General features: G+C 42.3%; 1 protein-coding gene across 3 annotated transcripts in view; it reads right to left on the bottom strand.

Moving 5' to 3' along the window:
- Nucleotides 1-26,592, bottom strand: part of BCAR3 (BCAR3 adaptor protein, NSP family member) — a 103,335-nt gene that overhangs the window by 60,011 nt on the left and 16,732 nt on the right. For 2 of the 3 annotated variants that reach the window (XM_088673140.1, XM_088673142.1), the window contains exon 3: nucleotides 4,030-4,357. In XM_088673140.1, coding sequence (XP_088529266.1) covers nucleotides 4,030-4,357 — 328 coding nt within the window. Of the gene's footprint in view, nucleotides 1-4,029; nucleotides 4,358-18,319; nucleotides 18,751-26,592 lie in introns of those variants that run through there. The other variant, XM_035121711.3, reaches the window with a different exon arrangement.

Raw genomic sequence — 26,592 nt, forward strand, 5'->3', positions numbered from 1 at the left:
CCTATATGTTTCAAATGCTTAGTGTGTACAGTCATCGTGCTGTAAGGACAATACCCCCTCCTTTAACAAGCATGCTTGCTTCTTTTAAATAGCCATAAATCTTTCTGGGACAAAATTCTCAACAAGTTTATGTATCTGCATTCTCACAGCAGCCGTTCTTCGCTATGCACTTTTGAAATACTTTTAAATATTTGAGTAGCTGATACTGAATGATGACTTGACTGAGCATCATGAGATAAGAAAGGAATTTTTAAATAAAGTAAAAAAAAAAAAATTGAAATCCGTACGCATAAGTTGCCTGAAGGGCACTGCACATTCCAGAGACCTACTTGCATTTTTCTTCCCTTCTTGTCTCTCATTTTTAATGTCTTTGTAATGCGAGTTAAGTTCTGTTATGCATTCACTTTTGGAGATGTAAGTGCAATCTTTACCCCACTATATCAACACACTAGATTGCTTACGTGAAAAAAGGCCTGTGAGGAAGCAGCAGAGCATTCTTCTTCTGATAGTATCTCTGCCTATTTGTACCATCCAGTAAAATAGTAAAAGTTAGACAAGGCAGTAAGTTCATAAACCAGCTCAAACAAGCATCAACCTTCTGATAAGGTTGCTCTACAACAATAAGCCCCCTCCTTAGGGCATTTCTTTCCATGTGATCTCAATCAAGACGACTCACACAGCAGGGCCATGCACCCTCTACCACACAATTGTACTCCATGACAGCCCCTCCCAAACAGGTAGAGGAAGGTCTGAAGGGGATATATCTAATGACATGTGTAGCCTCTATCCTACACATGCCAATCATGCAGCTCATGGAGGTAGCTTACAATTCATTCAGCTGGATTTCCCCCTTCAGATCTCCCCCCTCCCCCGGACAGGTTGACAAGTGTGAGGGTGGGGGCACAGACAATAGCACACACACAGGGTGAGCATGTGCTAATCTGCTGTCCCTACGCAACTGAGATCACATGTAGGGACACACAGGGGTGGGCCTACTATGAAATTAATGAAGCTTAAGCTTCAGGGCCCCTAATCCGGGAGGAGCCCCAGAAGCAACTTTAGTCCACATTGCTTAAAAATTTGGGGTCTGGTAGACCCAATTTGAGTTGCACTTGGATGTTTACAAAATGTGCCTGAACTCAACCAAGGTTCATGTACGTAAGTTGACATTCAACAACAACAAAACCCCATTTATTTACTGTTAACATTGTGAATTCTAGTATCTGGACTGCCTGTTCTTCAAGCCCTTTTCAAAGCCAAATTATAAAGTTCAGGGAGAAATAGTACCTCACTTATAATAGCAAGCCATTCTTTCTTCTTTACAGCGCAGTAAATGTAACACCGTATTTTAAAAGATGTATTATCACAGATCTATAGAACTATTGTCCAAATAGGTCTCTAGAAGTCATCCAATTCCCACACCCTTCTCTTTCTCCAGCATTCATCATCTGAAGTCTATCCACCTGCATGGAAAATAGGATTAACACAAACCACTCAAGAGATGGTTATACACAGCTACTTTATAAAAGCTTCCAGAGCCAAGGATTCCACAATCTTCCCCTGGTGACTCAATAGCTGTTGGACTGTGGTAAGCAATATTACTGAGGAACACATCACTCACCACTGTTCTACACTATAGTACTTTGTGGCTACCATAATTTAAGGAAAAGTTGAATAATGAGTTCCATGGTGAACAGATACTTGGCATTAACAATCCAAGTACCAAGATGAGCAAACTAAAACATTTTAGACTAAGAAAAGATACTGAAGTACCTCGAAGTTTTGCATCATTTGCAAAATTGAATAAAGATCCCCTCTATCGCTTTCATCTCAGTAGCTGGTAAAAATGTTGAAGAGAACCAGGTCTAGAACACAGCCCTGCAGTACTCAGTACTCAGTTTGAAACCACCCTTCAGTTTGATGAGGAACCATTGGTGATCACTGAGTATAGTTTTCCAACTAACTTTGCTGAAATCAAGGTAAATTACATCCACCACATTCCCATAATCAACTACACTACCGGTACTAACCCAAAGAGAGGCAGGGGTATCGGGCAGAAGTTACACTCAACAAATCCATGCTAGGCTTTCTGCTAATCACTGCATTGTTATGAAAATGCTTACAATAAAATAGTTATTGGAACTTTATGTTCTAGCACAGTGGTTCCCAATTAAATAATTACTGAGGACTGTCTATTTTTCAAAAGCAAAGCCATGGACCCCCTACTTTTGAAAATTTTGATAACTCTATGGTAGTTAGCTCTGCAAAGCATTTTTTTTAGCAAAATGTGGGGTAGCAAAGGATTTTAGGTATACTAAAAAACCATAAAATTTGTGATATTACCATGCAAAAATGACAAAAAATTAGTTGGGGGAGAGGCAAGGGATGGGGCCACGGACCCCTGGGTGCGTTCCGCAGACTCCCAGGGGTCTGTGGACCCCTAATTGGGAACCACTGTTCTAGCATCTTCCTTGGTAATGAAATCAGATTGACCAGCCTGTAATCTGCTGAATTCTCCCACTTCCTTTTTTAAAAAAAGATTGGACATCAGCCTGTTTCCTGTCCAGTAGAGTTCAAAGTATAAGGTAAGGAGGCACACATCCCTCTGCATATCAGATTACTACCCCTAGAGTTTCTAGTGTTCACTCTCTGTTCTAGAGAAGGGCATAGATGAGCAGCAAACCATTCATAAAGTTGTTTGTTGTGTCTGAATATTGCTTTCTTCAAACCCCACAAGATTATACTGGAAACGGCCTTCCTACAATGATACACACATCTGCATAAATATCCTCAAGCATGATAAACCACAGCCTTAGAGTTTTTCCTCACAGTGATGGGTTGCAGCCTGGGCTGGGGCCAAGCCCTTGTGGAATGTACCCATCTTTTCTGACCTTGCCTAGACCTCGCTGTAGGATGAAGCGATGACACACCCAACCTAGTCAGACTTCAGGTATTCAGAGACTGTAAAACTCATTTACAAAAGCTCTCAGGTGGCAGTCTTCAGTCTGTAGCATCTTAGCTCCTGGACAGGAGCAAGAGCAGCTGCTATAGCTAGTCACAGCAATAGGAGCAGCTGCTGCACCCCATGTGCTTCCAATGCCAGGCATGCCAGCGGTTTGCCAGGACTCAACTGCCACCATTGGCACATGGCAAGGAAGAAAGTTTTGTGAATTGTGCCTTTTGCTGCTAAGTTTTGGAATAAATATATGCAACATGGTGATGTCTATGAATTCTTCTAACTCTGTTTTAGTCACAGTAGATCCAAAGGAATTAATGGGTCTAATCTGGCCGCATCCATTCATTTCAATGGGTCTACTCAGGGTATAACTAACATTGCACACATCCCAGTCTTTTTATGCCAACTTCACTTTCCTGTCCCCCAACGCAAAGAGACCTAGCACTATCTCTAATGAGACAGAGCTCCCAATGTGTCAAATCAAAACTAAAGATGTTTAATCAAACAAGACATGCTGTTGCAAACAGAGGCCAAAACAGACAAAGCAGCAATTTATGTGACAGATGCCTGCTGCTTTTGTTTGAGAGATGAAAGACGGACACATCTGCTAGTCTTTTTTTTTTTTAAGGCTAAAAAGCATTTCCCTTGTTAACCGCAATGCATCAGAAAGTACAACTGGGCACTGCAAAAGGAGCACATTGCTACAGTTACTGCTAAAAAGGATGAGCATCAAATGTAATATTGGTTCCTCTCAGGGCTATGCATAGAGGAAAGAGAGCTAATAAATATGGTCATTTTAGGCATGGGCAGGGGAAGCAAAATGGTTTACTTTTATTCTGCCACTGTGCCCGCTACTCACTTTTTTTATTTAAAAAAAGTTCAAATTATTTACATATAAATGGCTGCTATAAGCAAGCAAATAAATCAACATCTGTAAAAGGACAGCATATTTACTTATGGTGAGAATAAACAAATATGTTTTCATGTATGCATTGCAATATTTTAAGCATTACTAGAAATACCAATAAACTTAGGTAGCACCCACAGCAGGTTTAAAATGTAACATGATTTACCTGTGGTGGAAGTTCTCACTCTTGTTGTTTTTCTGGAAATACTCCCCCATAACACCTTGCATCAAAGGTTCTTGGGGTCGATGTGCTTTGGAGTACGGCAAAGTTCCTATGTGGCTAATAACATCACAGGGTCCAACAGGAATGGTCCCTTTTTTCTTCCTTGGAAGGGTGCCATGAATGGAAACATCTTGACAGGTATGGGAGCGATGGTCTGCCAAAGATGGTTTGGTGCTCAAAAGGTCCATAGAAGATGCCAACGAGAACTCATGGCTCATCTGCATATTTCTTGGGAGACTTGCAAATTTCCCAGCTGCTATCATTCTTAATTCTAGAAAACAAAAGTTGTGCATGGTGGAAGTTAGAGAAACACCAAAACTAACTTCTTAGACCAGGGTAGGCTAAATCATGGATCAATTGTTTCTATTCAAGTTGCTTGTGTATATTAGATGTACAGTATAAAGGAAAAAAGAAAGAGTATATCCCTGAAATTAAGGCTTGGCAACCGCAAGCTCTGAAAGCAAGAAAGGCTGCCACAAATATACTCAGTTTTAGATTCTAGAGTCCTGGCTTTCACCACAGTAGCTGCTGTGACTTCCAAGTCAACACTGCACTGGCAAGACTTTGAAAAAAAATAGATGGAAGAGTGTAGTTGGAATAGGAACACCATGAGTAGCAGTTGATAACCGCTCAGTCATCCCTGATAGCTATTTATAAAGGTAACTGAAAATTATGTAAAACAAGAGGAAAAGCTGCAATAGTAGTGTCAATGGCTACTATTGCTCTGATATCCAATGTGAGAGCAGCTCAGCTCACCAAGGATACTGGTCTTATCCACTGGCATAATATCTTACACACTGCTTTGCCAGTACTGTACAGTGGTTTATAGGGTTTGCTCAATATGCATGACAAGACCCAGGGCTAGAGACTCAAACATACATGTGAGTGTTTAGAAGGATTTCTGGAAGTTAGGCTGTTATTACTGACATTTATCTTTCTAATTGTTTTTAACCCCCAAGTTTTTAAGCAGGTCAAACATCAGCCAAGAATCATTAACTACAGCAAAGCTGTCAGAAAAGACTGATATTGTACAGACTATCCTCAATTTAAGAGATTACAAATCTAAGTTCAGCAAGGGGTGCTATTTGGAAATATATATATATATTTAGTGCTGCAATAAAGAGGTTTGAGAAGCAAAGGTATGCTCATGTTTCTAAATGCCTGCCAACAAAAAATGCACACACATGCTTGGATCGTGAGTTCCTGTGAGCAAAAAACTGCTCATGGGACGGTCCCTCCAGCATAAGCAGGGAGGTAATTTTCAGATTCTCTATCCCCTTGAAAATCTGTAGGGGGCCTTCCAGAAAAATGAAGTGGGAATGCAAGGAAAGGAGGAAGTGGCAAAAAGTGTGTCCCTGTCTTCTACCTGTAGGAGCCTATGCTGGATCGAAAGACATTTGACAAATGGAATGAGACCTTCTCAAAAACCTGCAGCCAAGGAATTGCAGTCTTACAATAGATATAAATAGGGTGCACAAGTAGGCAAGGACATAGCAAGAGGTGTCAGTTGCAAGCATCCAAATGCCAACACAAATCAAAACATCCGAGTGAAATGAATGGAGGGCAGGGATAGTTGTGGGTCACACCAAAAGAAATCATATCCATTTTATGCAACTGTTAAAATCTGAGTTCTTGGGGGGGGATGTAGCATTTATCCCATACTAAAGTTAAGCGTTCTCAGTGTAAATTGTACAAATAGGTCACAGAATTACCTTCTTGTACACTTTTCTCATATGTTTTTCTCATACGTGTCTCCTCATCTCTACTATTTGTAGCTGCTGCATTCTATCAGCACTTACCTAGAAGTAAACTCCATTGAACTAAATGGGGCATACTACTGGGTAGACATGTACAGAATTACACTGTAAGAGGGTTATTCATATTCTGTGTTATTCCCCTTAAGGTACACACTCCTGCAATACTTTATATCCTAAAAACGCCATGGGTGGAATTCAATGTCAAACTGTGTTGAACATCCCACCTGTGCAAGCCTACCGGTATTAGCTTGCCAGTTGAAATGATCCCCCCTTTCCCTGGTTTTCCTGAGTCCCCCTCCCAATAAGCCAATTTCAGGGGTGTGTGGAGTGGAGCCCCTTTGAGCAGGCACAAACCCTTGCATGGGGCTTCTACCAACAGGGTTTGTTAGGCGAATCCTGCCATATGGTTTTATGTAACCTTTATATTACAGTAGGCTCAAGAAGGAATCTTCCTCCCCGAGAGGGATTTCCCCATGCAAGCCAATAACCTAGCACAAAGACATCCAAGTCATGCTTACTAATACAGGTAACCAGCACAGAATGTCTACAGATATGGTTTTTGCTGATCCTAAGCAGTTGTAGAAGTTTTTCACTACACAGCTGGGAGATCTCAAAATGCCTTAAAGGATATAGTATTAAATTCAGAGGTGAGTATTGCTGAAAACACAGATTTTAGGAAATATTCTTTTCTTCTTTCTCTCTGCCAATGTCAGCTCAGTCAACCGGCTTCAAAGGCTGGATCAAGATGCTGGAGGGGTTTATTTAAAAAAAAGATATGGAAACAAGCTTTTCATGTCTTTGCTGAAGTGCGATCAACTACAAAGCTTCAAACTCTGAGAACTAAGGCCACTTGGTACAATTTTTATTTAGGAGTTCCATGATGTCCCCGGTTAAAGCTACCAACTTTTAAACCAGCCTCCAAAATAACACCATTTATCTCCATGCTTTACAACTGCTCACTTGCTGATTTCTCCATGTTAAGCTGCTATTTAAAAGGCACAAGTGATATCACAGGGTTTTTTTTCCTGATCAGTTGGCAACCTGGTGATGAATCAAGGTGTGGACTGGGAAACCCACCAACGTTGGTTGAGTAGTCATGCTTATACATTCTTTCCACATTATTATTTTCATCAAGAAAATGACTACAAAAATACCATAACTCTAGGAACGCGCTTTTTTCTGTTTTCCTTATAATGTTACAGAGTAAACAGAATAAATGCAATGTAAGGAGCCTGTTGGATAATGATTAATTTGTGTCATTGTTAATGAGTTTCGAGTCCATTCAGGAAACCAGCAGGTATGAAGTACTACAGATTCATGTCAATCATCAAAACTCTGGGTGTAGGGCACACCCACAGGGATAGACTGGAGTGAGATCACTGCTTAGGTACTACAAACCACAAGAAAAGTTATGAAGCAGACTGTTAAATCTTCTTGAATGCCAGTACTGTGGTTCAATCTATGCTCATTAGAAGTTTTCAAAGCACAGTCCCAAGCATTCAAGTGAGATCATTAGCGTCCTTGCCTTCCTTATCTTCTTTGATTTGATTGCTTCTTGGCAAGGTTGTTTGAAATGAAGTTAAACATGCCATCACACCCTTTTGAAAGTTTTACACCAGTATCTAGGGCTATCTTTTTGTTCACTCTTGTCCTCAGGGAGAAAAAAAATAAAAATAAAAATTCTACATACAACATATTTCCTGTTCCACATTCAAACATTCCAAGGCAGGGATGGCCAACATCTTGGGGGTGGGGTGCTACTTCCTCATGAGCAGCAAGACTTCCAATGAGAGCTTCCCACTTACTGATCACACAGTGATCAGGGCAGGACTTTGGGGCTGAAAGCCAATGCCTCACCAAACAGAAGAAAGAGGTGCTCCCAAAATGCACAAGACCTAGCTTATCACATTTTGAAGCGAATTAATACATGCTACCATCAAAAGACCGCCCCCGCAGAAAGAACATTAAGCAAAGAATCTATAATTAATTAATTGCACCACTGAGAACATGTGTGAACCAAGTAACTTCGTTGAACAAGTGTACACAGCATCGTTGAACAAGTGTACACAGAGCTGAGCTGACCAAAATTTGGAAGAGTGAATCTTTGGAAGAGTGAATCTTTATTATTTCAACCATGCATCTTGCAGACACTGCTGGGTCATGAAATTGGATAATACTGGGATTCAGATCAAATAAAAATGGGATTCGGCTCTGGGACAAACAAACAAACAAAACCTTGAAACTACGTACAGTAAATTGCATCTCTAAAAGCATGTTATCTTATTAGCTGGGGGAATGCCTAAAACCATAACAAAAACAGATTCCAAAACCAACAAAGAGTATTATTTTAGTTTGCTTCTTTTGTATCTTTTCTTTTCAACATGTCACAGCAGAATTATATCTGCAGCATGGTCATTAACCCTAAGGCTAGTTTTGTTGACAGAAAGCCACAAGGAAGAGATAAAAGATGTTAAAACCTCAAAACTCACAGAGAAACAGGTTGTTACGCCAGCAGTTAAGTTTACAGTCAGTGGGCAGAAAGTTACACTTAGATCTGGAAGACTTGGGTTGAAATCTATCCCCACCACAGATGCATTTGCTAGCCAATCCACTTATTCAAACTAAACATAGTCTGGCACTCCTGGGACACTACAATTTGAGAATACAGATGGGGGGGGTAGTGTTAGACGTCACATTATCACTGTCTCCAAGCATCTAAAACTTCTTGCCCACAAAGCTACCACATCAGGGAGCATGGTTTTGGCCTAGCCTTCTCCCAGATGTGCTTGTTTTTAAATCTGGGCCAAAAGTTTTTATACATGGAATCACTGAAAACTTCAAATCCCAAACACCTGAATTGTGTGCTAAGGGCTACTTGATATTTCTGAAGATGTAGATTGGCAGGAGCCACTGCCTGCAATATGGGAATAACAATATTAAAGGAAATGGTGTTGTGGAGCAAAACACAATAAAGGTAACTTATTTGCAATTAAATTTGTCATCGATAGGAGGAAGAATGACTAAAATTATTTTAAAAGACATTTGGGTACCAGATGAATTCCTTTCACACACAGTTTGAGTCTAGGGATACCACTTACAACATATGCCTCATCCATCCTTTGGAAAGTTCAGAGCAGCTTACATGAAATTCACAGGTACCGTAGTTTTCCATCCATATACGGGCTAGGCTAAGATCAGCTGAGTTTCCACAATCTAACTCAGGGGTCAGCAAACTTTTTCAGCAGGAGGCCAGTCCACTGTCCCTCAGACCTTGTGGGGGGCCAGACTATATGGGGGGGGAATGATGCAAGAGCCCCACAAGCCCCGGTGGCTGCTTACCTGTGTCTTGTGAGCGGCAGGGGCTGGTGGCGGCGGCAGGACAATGAGCGGCATGCAAAAGGGCTCTGGAGAGGGGCTGCTTAAAATGGTGGCAACTCAAGCGCTGCTGCTGCTGCTGCTGGCACCAACAAAGCCCAGCGCCCTTCCTCCTCTAGGCAGGGCCGGGAGAAGCCAGGAGGGAGGGAGGAGGCGTCACCTCCATGTGAGGGAGAGGGAAAGAACGTGCACGTGCTGGCGATCCACGCGGCGATTCCCAGACTGTCCGCAGGCCGGATCCAGAAGGCAATTGGGCCTGATCCAGCCCACAGGCCTTAGTTTGCCTACCCATGATCTAACAGTTCTATGAAGCCTAAGGTGTCTCTGGCTCCTATTCCCTACTATGACCTGCTTCAGTTGTGCCATTATTAGGGTAAAGCCAAATGGCTTTCTATACTGATCCTAAACATATTTTAGGAATTTTAATGAAACTATAGATTATGAAAATCATGAGCTCTCTACAGATAAAAGACATTAAATTTTTGAGCCATTACTCTTTTGGATAATCTGTGAGGATAGATTGACTGTCTAAAACTTACTGATCATATTCTGGTCTGTATATATCCAGGCTCTAGAGATCAACTTCTCTTCTATATTTTGGTCTAATGAAGATGCCAGTGCAAGAATATCAGTTAATATTTCTATCAATAGAAAAGGTTAAATAGCCTGGTCTAGCCTAAGTTGGTTTGCATTTCTGTTTTCACAGGCACAGTCTCCAATATACATAGGCACTGCAATGCAGAAATCCAGGGTTTGCCTTTTTCTTTTTTCTTTCTTTCTTTCTTTCTTTCTTTCTTTTTTTCTTTTTTTGACAAATGAGCCTTTGAAAAAGAATACAAAGGGGCTGTGGAACACACAGCCTGATAAAGATAAAAGATTATCTGGAGGGAATAAACACACCAAAAGCAAAAAGTCTGCTTAATTCCATCACCAACAAGTGTGTCTGCCAATTGTCAAAACTTCAGATATCAAAGGGTTCCAGCTTTGTGTAAAGAACACAAGAACAACCCTGGACCCTTCCAGCCCAAATCTAGTCCAGAATTCTGTTATTACTGTGACCAACAGATGCCTATGGGAAGCCTACAAGCATTAACATGAGTACAATAGTTCCCCCCAGAACTAGTCTATGACGCTACACCACTTTTATAATTAAAAATGCTGACTCATCTTTAACATACATTATGAACATCTGAAAGTGCATTGGAGCAGCTCCCCATGACGACAGCATTGTTCTGAATCAGCGGGTTGAGCATGGCAGCTTCATTTCTACCCCAAGCCAAAAGTGAACACATTTGTGGGGGTAGCTCTTAGTTGCTTCAGCAAACTCCTTTTCTTTTTGTCCCTTTTTTACTCATTACTCGTGTAGAGTCAGCCAAAATCATAAGAATTAATGATTTATTTTCCAAGTAATTTTAGAGCCAATGTACTGTATCTTACAAAAGGAAAAGCCGGAGCAGTGCAGCACTTTACAAATAATTGAGTCACCCAGTGTGGGAACTTTTATTGTAATGGTTATGAATGTATTTGGTGAGGCTTCCTGGGCAGGTTAGGGCAGGAGCAGACTTCTCTCCCATTCATACACAGTCACATTTTTGTCTGTGCTACCTCTACCCTCCATTCTCCTCCAACTCCAGTATCTCAACCCCAGGGCACCTTGTCATTGAGCTCTGGCGCTAATAAATTTGTGTATCTTCTCTGGCGTTGCAGTGACCAACAATACTGAGAACCAACAAAGAAGAATACACTTTTAATCCCACTTTTATTTTGGGGTAGCTCTTTCCTTGGGAACTATACAATAGATCTCTGGGGAACCTCTGATACATCCCATCCACCAACTAGAGCATCCTGGGGAAATATTTCTCTTGAAGAACAGGCCTTAAGTGAGGCAGAACAAAATACCTGATTGCAGAGCTTGATGAAATCACACCACAGCCCTACCAGGTAATGAGGGTATGCCAAAACTGCTTTGACTGATTTTGAACCCTGAAGCCTTTTCTTGCCTTGGAGAAAACTTGATAAGATCAAGTTTTAGAGTCAGAGTTTTTAACATAGCATTTTCCACTAGTATCTCCATATGCCTCCCGCAGTTGCTTTTAAAGTCAGGAGACCATCCAGAGTGGGATTCAACATGCAAACGCTTCCGTCAGAACACAAAATCAGCAACCCCTCTCCCTACAAGTTTAAGCACCTTTTGCTCATTCATATGGGTGTTAAGATACCTGAATTTATTAACTGCCAGCTAAAGTGACAATTTTATTCATATCTTAATTATTTTTAAATAATTGTTTTTACGATTATTCTACTTTGACGTGAGGCTACCATGCAGGTTGCTGATCAAATTACTTGGTCCATCAACACTGGAGCAATTGGAGCTCCCAGGCCAATTACTGGACCTACATATTCTTACTATGAATTATTCCTGTCAATGGGATTCTATGTGACTGTCACATTAAACCATATGCATCTTTTTTGAGAGTGAATTTAAAATACACTTCTAAATAACATTATATAGTCAAAAAGCAACTAATACTATTTAAGAAGCTTCCTGCCACTTTTTCTGAAATACTATCATTTATTTTTAATCCATTGATTGCTTAAAAACAGGCCCTTAACTTAATACGTTCTGCTGACAGCTCACATAAGAGCTAATAAGCAGATTTCAGAGAGGAATGCAATTCATGATTTAGCTCTTTTGATCATATTATATGACTCTTTGTGAAAAGTTCCCTCCATATTGAAAGAAGGGAACTACATTTAACCTTCTCAAATAGCATGTCACTCAGCAACATGTCAAGATATTTTACAGCAGGGATGATCAACCTTTCAACATCAGAGCTCCAAAACCCTTAATTCTTATGTAGAGAAAAATGAGTTTTGGACAGATGAACTTCAGTCACGCCACAGGGCTGAACAGCTTAAAAAGCTACACCTTCCAAAATATCCTCTTTTATACAACTATGAAAGTACAGGATACCTATTGCAGAAAGGTTGGTCATCTCTGGTTTACAGTGATAGCTCTGTAATTCTTACCAGTTAACAAGAAACAAACTCCCCAGTCCAGTGTATGGTTACTCAGCTGTTTATTATCGGATTTACTTAAAGACAAGGGCAGATTCTAAAAGGACAACTATGTTACGTAAAGGTAAAGCAACCCCTGACCATCAGGTCCAGTCACGGATGACTCTGGGGTTGCAGCGCTCATCTTGCTTTACTGTTCGAGGGAGCTGGCGTTTGTCCGCAGACAGTTTCCGGGTCATGTGGCCAGCATGACAAAGCCACTCCTGGCAAACCAGAGCAGTGCACTGAAACATCGTTTACCTTCCCGCCGGAGCGGTACCTATTTATCTATTTGCACTTGACGTGCTTTTGAACTGCTAGGTTGGCAGGAGCAGGGACTGAGCAACGGGAGCTCACCCCATAATGGGGATTCGTTCTGATCGGCAAGCCCTAGGCTCTGTGGTTTAGACTGCTATGTTAGTCACTTGCAATAAAATCAAACAGAACAGCCCAGTGGCACCTTGAAAGACTTAACTAATTTACTGTGACCTAATCTATTATCTGCCTTGTCAGATGCATGAGAGAGACCATGAAAATAGTAAACAGACAAAACAGAGGCCTGGTTTGCACATAACACTATGTCATGGTTTGTTTAAGCCAGGGATTGCTAAAGTGTAGTTTTCTAGATGTAGCTGGACTGCTGCAGTTCCCCTAACCCCTGACCACTCACCAAGTTGACTAGGGCTGATGGGAGCTGGCACTCAACAAAATATGGAGGGCCATAGGTTCCTCACTCTTGATTTAAGTCATGGTTTGTTTAACAAACCACAGATTTCCCCCACGTGGTTATATTCTAGCTTGTTTCTCCAAGGTTTCTTTTGTTTTCCAGCCGTTTTCACCTTTTGCCTTTTATTACTTGTTGAGCCTCTGGAGTTGAGCCACTTTTATTACTTGTTGAGCCACCATAGTTAATGGTGATGGATTCCTGCATAATGCCAAGCAATAAGGCAAACACAGTTTCATAAGCAAACAATAAACCATGGCTTCACACTGTGGTTTGCTGGTGGCGATTGTGGTGAGCTTCTGGGCAGGATTCTCACGTAACACTAACTAACCCATGATTTAATAAACTACTGTATAGCTGAAAAAACAAAGTTGACAGTTATGTGTTAACCAGGCCAAACAGTCATACATCAACCATTTTCACTAGCTTCATTCTCACCAAGGTAGTCAAAGGGAAAAATTTGCCATGTGAGTTGTGATGGGCTTGGCGCCTCAGTTACCACTCACGCTGATATGCCCACTCTTACTTATATTGCCCCCATCTCACTGAACAATCTTTTACCTGAAGGCTTAAAAACTAAACCTAACTATCCCAGAGTATCCATCTTTGTGATGGAGATAAGCAATAAGTTGGAGTCTCAAGCGGGTGTTCTTTAAATAAACAATAAATATTTATTTTCAAAACAAGGTAGTATAATACAAGTAGAGAAACTTTAGGTTACAGTACTTCAATAATAATACGCTAGTTCACTTCAAGTCGTTTTCAGAGGTTTCAGCTTTATAGTTTGGTTCCTTTCCAAGGCGGTACTTTCCTTCAGTTACCCACCCCTTTAACAAATCCAGCTCCTGAGGTACTTTCAGTAATACAGTGGTACCTCTACTTACGAATTTAATGCGTTCTGAACGCACATTCGTAAGTCGAAATTTTTTTTAAGTCAACTCCCATAGGAATGCATGGGAGAAAAAATTCGTAAGTAGAAGCAACCCTATCTAAAAAATCGTAAGCAGAAAAAATCCTATCTAAACCGCATCCAAGATGGCGGACAGGGCTCCATTCGTAAGTAGAAACATTCGTAAGTAGAGGTACCACTGTAGTCTTAAGGGCTCACCACACACCCGCTTCTTTCACTGGGTTTTGGGAGTCTCTTCTTTCCTCAGAAGTCTCTCCCCTCCAGACTAGTTTGAGACCTGAGGAGACTGATCTTTTTCAGCTCCTACTTTTCCTGTCTCACCCTCAATCTCCCAGCAAGATCCGGTCCTATTACTCCTGCAGAACACTACACTCAGTCCTTCACTGTACACTCGGAGTGGATGATTTCCCCAGAACAAACTCTCCCTCCTCAACACTATTTGTTTTTCAAGCTCCCTAGCTCCCAATCTCTCCAACCTCCCTCCTCAACCACCCCAACTCAACCACACTCTTAACCACACTCTAACCCTATCTCCCTCCAAAGTCTCTCCTTTTAAACTCTCCCTCATGGAACCACAGCCAATCAGAGGCTGCTGTTCTTTAACCATTTGCTGGCAGAAGAAAAAAGTAAAAAAAATACTTGTGGAACCAACTTTTCCATCACATGAGTCCCCAACAGGAAATACAGTGGTGCCTCGCTAGACGAATTTAATTCATTCCACGGGTCTTTTCTTATAATGAAAAATTCGTCTAGCGAGTCCCATAGGAATGCATTGTTGTTGTTTTTTTGGATTTTTTTTTTGCCCATAGGAACGCATTAATTGAATTTCAATGCATTCCTATGGGAAACCGCGATTCGCGAGACGAATTTTTCATAAAACGAATTCGTCTAGCGAGGCAACCTCCGCTCGAAAAATCCTTTCGTTAAGCGGAAATTTCGTTAAGCAGGGCATTCGTTAAGCGAGGCACCACTGTAAGACAAAATACAGCCCAGACACAGGTTAACAACCTCAGTGAGAACAAGCAAGCTCTAGTCCAGGGGTCTCTAACTTATAGGCCTCAGGATGTTATTGGAATACAGTTCCCACCATCCCTGAACATCAGCTGTCTGGAGGGGCACATGTTAGCGACCCTCTGTCTACCCCAATGTTTCTCAAACTTGTGTCCCCGGCTGTTGTTGGACTACAACTCTTATCATCCCTACCACTGGTCCTGACAGCTAGGGGTGATGGTAGTTGTAGTCCAACAACAGCTGAGGACACAAGTATGAGAAACACTGCTCTAGCCCATTGAAGACCATGGCAAAATGTGCTAAGTCTTTAAGGTACCACAATACTTTGCCATTTTTACATAGTTAATATTGCACCCTTAGTAAGGACTCAAATTGGACCTAAAAAAATTAAACCTAGTGACCAACTAAAAAAAGAAAGAAAAAGTCCTCTGCCTCTCTTCTGCACCTAGGCAGACTTTTTTCTTTACTTCTGCATGTCGAGTCCATCCATTGTCTTCCCACCATTCCGTTACCATGATTTCTGAGAGTTGTCATGGATATGCATGTGAACTTTCCCAGACAAATAACTTTCCTAAGAGTAAATCTAAATACCCTTTTTTGAAATAATGGACTTCTAGGGAAATAAGGAAAATGAAAGAGAATGAATCCAGCCGAAAGTGGTTTATTGATGTAATCAAAGTATGTTTTTATTTACTCATCCAATTAAATCAGCCTAACTATGTAGTTAGCAAAAGTGGAATGTACTGTATTTCAGGTACAATCCAGAGTTATGGACATCCTTAAATGTCTCCCAATGGAATACAGGAACTTTAAAACACTAGACACACCAAACAATGGACACACCATTGTCATTTTTCTCATTCCCTGCCCCATCCTCTAATCCTCTATTATACCTTCTCATGCCACCCCTGCAATGTAGGCTAGGCTGCGAGATCCAGAGATCCTCTTGATTATTGCATCAAATGCAGTTTCAGTTTTTGCTTTGAAAAAATATTAAAAATTGAATGGAATTTTTTCTCTCTCTCCGTATTTACCAATCTCAAACCATTTCCTTGCCTATCTAACCCAATAGCTCTGTCAGCCTCTCTGTCGTCTTAGTAGCTTAAGATTCACATCAGTTCTTCACAAAGAGAGTTCAGGGTGAGTCATATCCAGAGAAGTGGGCTTTTCTCATCTCCCTTCCTCCTCTCAGGGACAAACACAACCAGCTATTCATTCTTTGGCCAAACAAAGCAGAAGAACAATGTTGTCAGCAGAGTTACATAGGCAGCCCACTTCTCACTCTTTACTAACTTTCCAAAACAAATTAGTTAGGAAGCCAGCCCCATCCTAAAGTCCTGCCTTCACTTAAGCCTTGCCCATAACACACCGCCAAGGTTTCCTGGGCCATTCAACAGTAATTTGGGTGCAAATCAGTAAAACAAGTGAAAGGGGTTAGGTTAGGGGGAGAAAAGCAACATAAATTTAGTTAATTCCCAACTATAGAAATAAAATTCTATTCGCTAGGACTCCTAACTAAAGAGGTAAAAAAAAAATTTAAAGGCCAGCACGTTTTATAAACTTACTTTGAGAGGAATGTTTTGAACATCAATGCCAGTTGTGTCTGCTGAGAAAAAATCAGCTGGGATGTATAATGGGCAAATTCCATCACATTCTTACTACCATAGTAACCTGTTTTTTAAACAGACACGCTTGCCTTTTACAACTCAAAATACGCAATTGCTGGCAACTCTTTAATAAAAACTCTCTATTCTTAACATCTTTCTAGTCCAAAGGAATCCCTGGTCAAATTAAGCAGAGCCAACATAGTGGAGAGCACAAGCGTTAGTAAACATCTTAAAGGCATCTGAATAAGCAGCTTAACCCTTGCAGAATATACACTGGAAACACTAGAATCATGTATACTGGAGAGACAAGTGAGACAGGTTGGCACTGAAAAGTACAACAGAGCTGGTGATAATTATGATTATTGTTTTCTGAAGCACTTCATGGTACTTTACAAAGTACAGAAGGGCAGGTCCTCGCCCACAATGAGTTTACAATCAAAAATTCAACACATGAAGACAGAAAAAGGAGAGGGGAGGGGAGGGAGATGTGCTTGCTGCTGTTACACATACATATAGGCTTAGGCTGCAGACCACCATACTTTTAAAGCACATTCACACACCTCCAGAACAAAACACAAACTTGGGAACTGTGGTTTGTTATGCGTGATCAGCATTGTAGCTCTGTGTGGGGCTAAACTACAGCTTCCAGGATTCTTTGGGAAATAGGAAATGTACACACGTGGTCCCATAAGACACAGGAAGTACAGTATTATATACCTATATACACCGATTAATTACAGAATGAAATTTAAAAGCTCTTAAAAGACCATCTCCAACCTTCTATGCTAAGGGAAGATAACCCACCAACTTTGACTCTCACTGCAGAATGTTACAATAATAAGAGAAGTGGATTAAGGAAGGGGGGGGGAAATCAGTTATGAATATTATCCAGGATAATCTTTGAGAACTGAATTTAAGACATATTATACAATCATTCCAGACACACACACCTTCTTTACATCTTCAGACAACCATCTCTAACTCTAACACAATTAGTAAACCACATCAGGTGTGCTATTTGCCAAATGCAAGCCAATCTTAGACGTTTTGGTATTTACCAGTTATTTGACTTTGTACATTTAAGTTAGCTCCATTCAAGGGTCTTTATATTAATCTTTGAGGGGGTAGAAATAAACATGCCAAACATACGTGTATCAGACTGTATTCACAAGCACTAAACCAGTGATTATGCTCTCCACTTTAATGCCCCATCAACATGACTCTAACGTGTGATGAAGGGTCATGAAGGGAACTGTTAAGTTATCTGCATTCAACAAGCTTGTTTGGCTTTGCCACAGAAATCTATTTCGTTCCCCAAAAGTGTTTTCTAAAAACCTGAGTAGGCAATTTCAGAATGGAAGCTATTCCTCCTAACTAGTACAAACAAACCAGCAGTAGCCAGAAACCCTGTGCGCACTTCATGGCGAGTAGGCAAGTCTCGTTGGATCCGGCAGGGCTTACTTCTGAGTAAACGTGCAACATGGGCCCGGACTACACACAGTCTTCTTTCCCCTCCCACCACAATTTACTCCCGTCAATAATAATAATAATAATAATAATAATAAAGTAGTTAAAAATAAAGTAATAAAAACTCCAGCAGCATGGTCCAGCTCCGAAAACCTTAAATCAACCCGGCGTTCTTTTTGCTGTTGCACTGTACAAAACTTTCCTCAAAAGAATACGCCGGGGTGTATTTTATTATATTATTACTATTACTATTATTATGGAAACCACCCACCCTGCTCAAGTTTTCTTTCAACGCTCTACAAAACCAAAAAGGCGCCGCTCTTACCTCAGGGGATGCTGGTTCGCGGCTCTGGAAGGGAAAAACTCGGCAGCCGGGCACTCGCCCCAATTTGGGCAGCCGGTGAGACTTAGCACGCCGCCCCGCTCGTCGGGCGCGGGTCCTCCGCAGGTTTTCTTCGGGCTCCGTCGTTCACCTTAAAGTAGCTTGGCTGGGACAGAAGCGCTGCATGGTTCCCTGAGCGAGGCGAGTGTTTCGCAGCTCAAGCAAGCAAGCAGCCAACCAACCGGGGGCGGCGCGCGCTCCAAACTCAGGCAGCTGCAGGCACTGCAGCCGAGCCCCACACGAGGCAGCGCCGGCGCTCCGGGAGTGATTGAGAGCTGCTCCACAGCCACACCCCTGCGCCGCCGGAGCCCCCTCCATAAGAGCTATTTACATACGGTGACCTCCCGTTGCCCTTTGCCGCGTCGAGAACTTTTCCTTTAGTCCTCCCCATAATTCCTCCCTTTAAAATCAGCTCCCTTAAAATGTCATGATTTACTACTTCCTAAAGGCAACCGGTTTGTTTTTGTTTTGGGGGTTTTTTTTGCCGCTAGGTCAGGCCAGGCTGTTAAGCGCAGCTGATTTCATTAGCTTGAACCCCTTCGCCCCTCCCTTGATTGGCATCCAATCTTCCCAGCCATAGTTTTTTTTGGGGGGGGGGTCCTTTTTTTCCTTCCTTCCTCTTCCTTCTTTCTTTTTTTGTCGTCTTGTCAAAAACTATTCACCATGTCAGCCAAAGGGGCCCGCATACCAGCAAATAAGCACACTTAATTAAAACAGCAGGTGAGGAAAGCAATAAACAAGACAGCCTCTCGCCCCTGTGCGATTTCATCCTTTGCCAGGCTTAAGGAGAAGAGAAATTTATACCACCGCCCACCAAATGTGGATATCTGACGGGTCAAACTGAGTCGCAATACTGGCTGCCTCTGAACGGTCATATTATTGCCACGGTTCAAAGCAGAGCCGGCTCTAACATTGGGCAGGATTCAAGTGGTCCATCTATAATAGCACATATACCGGTACTTGAAGGACCATTGTTCAGCCCAGACACAGGTCCAGCTCTGAGGGCCTTCTAGTGGTTCCCTCACTGTGAGAAGCAAAGTTACAGGGAACTAGGCAGAGGGCCTTCTTGGTAGTGGCGCCCGCCCTGTGGAACACCCTCCCATCAGATGTCAAGGAAATAAACAACTATCTGACTTTCAGAAGACATCTGAAGGCAGCCCTGTTTAGGGAAGTTTTTAATGACTGATGTTTTAATGTATTTTTAATCTTTTGTTGGAAGCTGCCCAGAGTGGCTGGGGAAACCCAGCCTGAAGGGCAGAGTATGAATAAATTATTATTATTATTATTATTATTATTATTATTATTATTATTATTATTGGATTTAGGGCAGGATTTGTTGTTGTTATTTATTTTATTCATTCATTCATTCATTCATCATCATTATTCATTATTAATTAAAATATTTATTACAGGAACCACAGAAGTATATTTAAGGCAAGTTGTAGGTCAGGGGTCAGCAAACATTTTCAGCAGGGGGCCAGTCCACTGTCCCCCAGACCTTGTGGGGGGCCGGACTATATTTTGGGGGAAAATATGAACGAATTCCTATGCCCCGCAAATAACCCAGAGATGCATTTTAAATAAAAGGACACATTCTATTCATGTAAAAACATGCTGATTCCTGGACCGTCCACGGGCTGGATTGAGAAGGCGATTGGGCCACATCCAGCCCCCGGGCCTTAGTTTGGGGACCCCTGGTGTAGGTGGTTCAAGGAGGCCCAAGGTCAATTGAAAAGGGATCCCAACTATACCAAAAATACAGTTCAGGAATACTAGAGATCAGTAGAAGAACTAGATCGCTGTTTGAAGCTTGTCCTCTTTACTGTCAACATCAGCTCTCCCTCCCTCTCAATGCATTCCCTTCACAACTAACTTCTGCTCCAAGGCACAGCAAGCAAGTCGTCACAGTCTGTTTCTGAGTCCTAGAGTTAAATCTCTCCCTCTCCTTTATCAGTTAGCCTCCTGACTACAAAAGCAGGCATTGTTGTGGGGGCCTCAATCCCCCTGGTCCATCTTGGGGGAGGAGGGCTGTTGTCCCCTCTCCCCACTTTAGAGTCCCAGGTGTATCAACATGGCGGAAACACCATTTGAATTTTCTGCCTGATTCTGATCTAAATAACTACTTTAAGAGCACATAAGGACTTTGGCACACCCAGGGGGACTTTTTGCTTAGAGAAGCTGGCCAGCTCATCCCTTCCCCTGTACAAACTGCTTTTGAAAGTCTCCTCATTTTCAACAGGAGTTTGCCTTGCAGCATGAAAAACTGCCCGTTCTGAAATTCAAGTGCTTATAAATCTAGTTGCTTGGATCCAGGCCCAATGCATGTTTTGATAAACTGTTTTGGTAATCATGTGGAAAATGTGATTAGCCAAGAGGGACTATCATCATTAGTTGCCATTTGGACTGAGCTGGGACTAGAGGCATACCTGGGCTTGCTTGCACCTTTAGCAAGGAGATGTATCGGCACAAGTGCAAACCCACATGGGCGTACCCAGCGTGGGGCAGGGGGGGAGCTGCCCCACCCTAGAAGCAGGGCCGGCGCACGAGAGTGGCGCTGCTGGCGGGGCTGGTGGGCAGAGGCGGAGCACAGCCCGGCGGAGCGCAAGTTTGGCGTCCCCGCCCACTGTGCCGCGCCCTCCCTCCAGCTCCCCGTCGTGCCCTCCGGCAAGGCCAAGCGCGGCAGGGAACCAGAGAGTGCGACGGGAAGCTGGAGGGCGTGGCGCGGTGGGCGGGAACGGCGAACTTGCGCTCCGCTGGGCTGTGCTCCTCCGCCACTGCCTGCCTCTGGAGACTCCCCCACTGCCGCCGATCTTGCTGCTGCTGCTGCCGCCGGCGGTGGCCCCCTCACCCAGCAGCCATCGCGCTCCAGCTCCTCCCCCGCCTCTGCCCTGCCATGCACGCTTCCTCCCTTCCCTTTCCTCCCGTGCCTTGGCCCCGCCCCTTGCCCCCCCCAGTTTTGATCCTAGGTACGCCCCTGCAAACCCATCTCCATTAAAAAACATGGTGTAATTCACAATCACAAATCACAAATGACCCTTAAACTGGGTATTTAACAACACAATCTTATGTCTACTCATCAAGTTCATTGGGGTTTACTCCCAGGAAGCTAGGTGCATAGGACTGCAGTCTAAATCTAGCAAGCCAGAGGTAGGAATTTCAGACAATACCTCACTTGCCTTCTCACTTCTGATTAGGCACTATAAATAAGCCCCACTTAAGTCAATGGTCATTGCTCTCTGGGGGCTTGGGCTGGCTGCCCCTCTGCCTGATTGCTTGATCAGGTGCCTATTCCAATAGCACCAACTGTGACTTGTTGGGAGAATAAAACTGGGCAAGACAGCTGGCCAGCAACAAACAAGCATCTAACCAGCATCAGGTCAGGAGGGCAGCAATTGCCAGACGGAACCATCCATACACAATGTCCAGTGTCTGCCACCTGAAGAACAAATCATAATACTTAGCCATGGTTTGAAATTGGCTTAGTTCAATCAGTCACAGTTAACACTAGCCACAGTCTGAGCTTGTTTGGACAGAATGCTAAATAATGGTTTAGTGCTTAGTAAATGGGCTTACTAAGAAGATCAAACCTATCCATTCTTAAGGGAATCAGCCCTGAGTGCTCACTGGAAGGACCGATCCTGAAGCTGAGGCTCCAATACTTTGGCCACCTCATGAGAAGAGAAGACTCCCTGGAAAAGACCCTGATGTTGGGAAAGACTGAGGGCACAAGAAGAAGGGGACGACAGAGGATGAGATGGTTGTACAGTGTTCTCGAAGCCACCAACATGAGTTTGACCAAACTGTGGGAGGCAATGGAAGACAGGAGTGCCTGGTGTGCTATAGTCCATGGGGTCACAAAGAGTCGGACATGACTAACGACTACACAACAACAACAACAACAACAAAGCGGGCTTTGTGCTTAGAAGGTCCCCTCACATGAACGTGAGGAGGAAATCTGAATCTCTGGCTTGTCTGTTTACCTAACCATAGTTACTCACTATGCTGAAACCCAGGTAAACTGTGGTTAGTCTTAACTTTGATTTAGGGAAACATGCTGACTTCAAACAACAGATCACAGTCTTCTTTCTCTAAACCATTGTGCTTTGGATAAATCATGGTTAATTTAAAATGGAAGCAACTGCTTCCATACTCCCTGTCATACATGTGCTGGTGGAGGGAGAGTACCTGAAACTGAGGTAGTTTAGTATTTTGTCTTAACCAGATCATTTGTTAGGCATGAGAAGTTGTGGTTAGCTAAAAACAGCAGAATATGCCATCAATTTCCTCTAAGCCATGCTGGAGGAGGAGGGGGCATATGGGCCTGAGGTTTGTGTATGTAACACTAAACTATGGCTTAGTGTTGTATCTAAATACAGTATATAATTTTCCATATATGTATATTTTGTTATTTTGCAAAACTATGTGAGTGAGTACACTTAAAAAAAAAACCTCCCTAAGAAGAAACCATTAATTTTGAGATAAGACAGCCACAGGCAGCCTTACCCAGAAATAGAAAAATGACTTTCTTTCTTTTTAATTCTAGGAATTACTGTACAACCTTGTTTATTCATAAGGCATGGAAGAGATATAAGAGTCTTTCAGATAGTCATGCTTTCTGATAAAGCAGAGGGTAAAGTATACATTACATGGGGAATGTACTATTAATATATATTACAAACTAAGATAAAATTAGAATTTTTAATAGCCATTTCTGATAAGAAAAGTTTAACTGTCTTCTCATGTGTTACTATTTTTTTGCAAATAGTTCCTGGAATAGCACTCATCTATGTGGTCTTGCAGGAAGAGAACTGAATTTGGTTCTGGGTTGAAATTACACATCTGCCATGACCTCAAGTATGTGGCTTTGGGCAAATTAAATATCTTTCAGCTTTATTTAAAAGGAGCATAATAGTGGCTATCACCTACTTCACAGGGTATTGTGAGGACAATCACAATAAAGTATTACGGGGAAGGGGAACAAAAGATTGAAAGAAAGCAAAATAAAATGTGTTGTTCACTAGAGGCTTTGGCAGTGTTCTATCAGTCTTCTGCAGCCCAGAATTACAAGGAACAACTCCAGTTCATATTGTCCTGTGAGTTATTGTAACGTGGCTTCTCCCAATGAACCGGAATGCATTGCAGTAGCCAAAGGTTTGCCATCACCTAGCCCGCAGGACTTCAGCTTCTTACTTAGATACAGCCGCCCTCCCCCTGGCATGAGCCTTATTTTCCATTCAAAAAGCTATAGGCTTTGTTTCTAATGATTGATTCACACACTTACCCAGCTAATTATCATTGTTCTGTGGTGAAGGGAGCAGGCAGGCATGTGCACCTTATTCTAGCCTAGGCCTAAGACAGAAGTCCAATTTGCATGATCCTTCCTCCTCATTAAAGGGAGGGAAACTCTGCATGAATTAGATCCATGGACTGGAGTTCACCATGTGAATATATGAATCAGTTCCTTTCACCATGTGAGTATATGAATCAGCCCTATGATATAATCTCTGTGTTTGGTTTCTGGGATTAAGCTAAGTGCCAATCAATAATCCATTCTTTTATATGTTTTGGACATTTATATACACCTCATAATCTAAAAGAATTTGTGTTTTCAGATTTACTTTCTTCTTATTCAAGGTTATGTCCTCTTGCTACCAATTTCTCAAAACTCCCACACTGCCTCAGAGTTGCCTCTCTCTCTCCTTGGATGTTGACATTCTGCAGCTGTGTTGTCTTCTGTAATCCCCAAAAGTTTTTCTTAACATTGTTCTATTACTTTCTTTCCTTTGTCTGAGTTCATAAGCCAGGAGCTCAAAGGCTTTCCTGCTACTACATTGGTAATAATTCTGCCTTAGCCAGCAAATTTTATTTCTAAATAAAACAATGGTTTTTAAACAAATACTGTTCCATAACTTTTGTCAGGAGTCTTGACTGCTTTTTAGATAACAATATTTTTAACAACTTCTATTCCAGAAGCTGTTGTGTTTCCATCTTTCTCTTCATCGCAGAAAGCTATTCCAACGAATGTTTGCTATAGCTAAATGACTACAATCATATTCAAACTGTGTAGATCTGTTGACCTAAGGGTATCATGATCACAATTATTATTTTAAAGCAAACTGTGGGTGAACATAATAATTTTGTCAACCAGAAATCTTAAGAGTCAAGGGTACGTGAAAGGCACACACTGAGCCGGCTAAGACATATGAATCTTGGCTTTGTGCCTGTGTGCTCCATCCTCATGCTGCCTCTTCCCTCCTCAGCCTGCTGAGATTATATTTATTTAAACCGTAAAATATAGGCTACAGCATAGACATAAAATCAGAAACATTTTTTAAATAGCATCAAAATAAAACCAAAACCAAACCAGCAAAGGGAAAGCAGTAGTACCAAAGATCTGCAAAGCCCTGAAATGCTTTTTTAAAAAATAACAGCTGTAAAGCCTGGAAATCTCATAGTTGTAGAGTTGGAAGGAAGCCCAAGAGTCATCTATCTAATCCAAGCATGGCTGAACTTGGCCCTCTAGCAGTTTTGGGATTACAATTCCCATCATCCCTGACCACTGGTCCTGTTAGCTAGGGATGATGGGAGTTTTAGTCCCCAAACAGCTAGAGGGCCAAGTTTGGCCATGCCTGATCTAATCCAACCCCCTGCAATGCAGAAATCTCAACATGCGGTTTCCCATCCAATTTGAAACCATACCAGGCTCTGCTTAGCTTTGCAAATGTGCTAGCAGTTTCATTGCTACACCACTCTTCACCTGGTGCTGGAAGTACCACAATGTAGACACAAAGCAAGCTTCTTTGGGAAGAGAATTCCACAACCAGGGCACAACTGAAAAGGTTGTATTCCTTCATAGACACACTCATCCAGAATGCAGATGGCTTCTCTATTAACTGCAGAATAGGTCCTGTTACACCTGAACCAGAAAGCCATGGTTACCAGGTTCACAAGCAGTCAGAATCTGAAACCACAGTTTGAACTTGACTTAAGATCTTTCCTTGTTCTGAAACTAGTAGCCATGATCTCCCAGTTTGGACATAACAGGAAACCCATGGCTAATGGAAGACTTCCTGGGTTAATATCAGTGTGCTGAGGAGGAAAGCATCCCCCCCCCTTATTTTAGAATTCCTCTTTTTGCTGTCTCTTCTTTCACACTTTCAGGGTCATTGAACAGTAGATTGTTTTCACTTTAACAGGCTCCTGCCTCATCATCAAACTTGTCACAGAAGTGAGAGCAGCTGAGGGGCAAGGACAATTATTTCAAGATAACAAGATCCTGACAGCTGATCCCTGCTGTAAGAATGTTATAAATACAGTCACTCACAAGGGCAGTAAAACAGATGAAACCACTGGAGAGTAGATTTAATTCACCTCAGGTGTCACCTTTCCCCTATTCTTTCATCATCTTTGCACCTTAGCCTAAAATATTTATTGTCTTTCCTTAAGTCCTTCCCCCCCGAATGATCTAGAATTTTAATATTTCCATCAGACAATGTCTTTAAAAAAAAATCAAAGTATCTGAAGATTATAAACTGTAAATTTTAAAGAAGAAGTATTGAACTAAATATGGAATGTAGACAGAAATTACCTTCAAAACATTCATCTGCAAAGGAAAGAGGAAGCTCCAGTGGATTTGGAAACAAAGGAATGAAAGGGGGCAAATAAAACTTATCACTAAGAACATAAGAAGAGCCTGCTGGATCAGACCAAAGGCCCACCATCCTGTTCTCAGTGGCCAACCCAATGCCTATGGGAACCACGCAAGCAAGACCAGAGTGCACTCCGCCCGACCCTGCTGTTTCCAGCAACTCCTCTTCGGAAACCTGGTGCCTTCAGCAGCAGAGACAGAACACAGTCATCCCACCACTTGTGGGATCAAAATCCATAGTTTAGCTGTGCATGAAGGAGTACGTTCTTTTGTCTGTCCTGAATCATCCAGCATTCAGGTTCAACTAGGAAGTTAACTCAACACTTTTTGTTTTTGTTTTTATGGGAACTATACTGGGCCGCTTCACAAATTCAACTGGCTGAGGAATACCATGGTGGATAGTGTAGGCATAAATAAGGCACTTTGCAAACTGGGTGCTGTGGGATCAGAGCCGTCCTTCCCACTGGGCTTACTGGCGCATTGCGCCAGGGTGCCAGCCTCCCGGGGGAGCTCCAGCACCTTCCTGCATGCCTGCCAGTGCCCCATTAACCACATGGCTGGCGGCCTT

This window comes from Zootoca vivipara, chromosome 7, assembly GCF_965207765.1.
Source record: "Zootoca vivipara chromosome 7, rZooViv2.hap1.1, whole genome shotgun sequence".
NCBI classification, from domain to species: domain Eukaryota; kingdom Metazoa; phylum Chordata; class Lepidosauria; order Squamata; family Lacertidae; genus Zootoca; species Zootoca vivipara.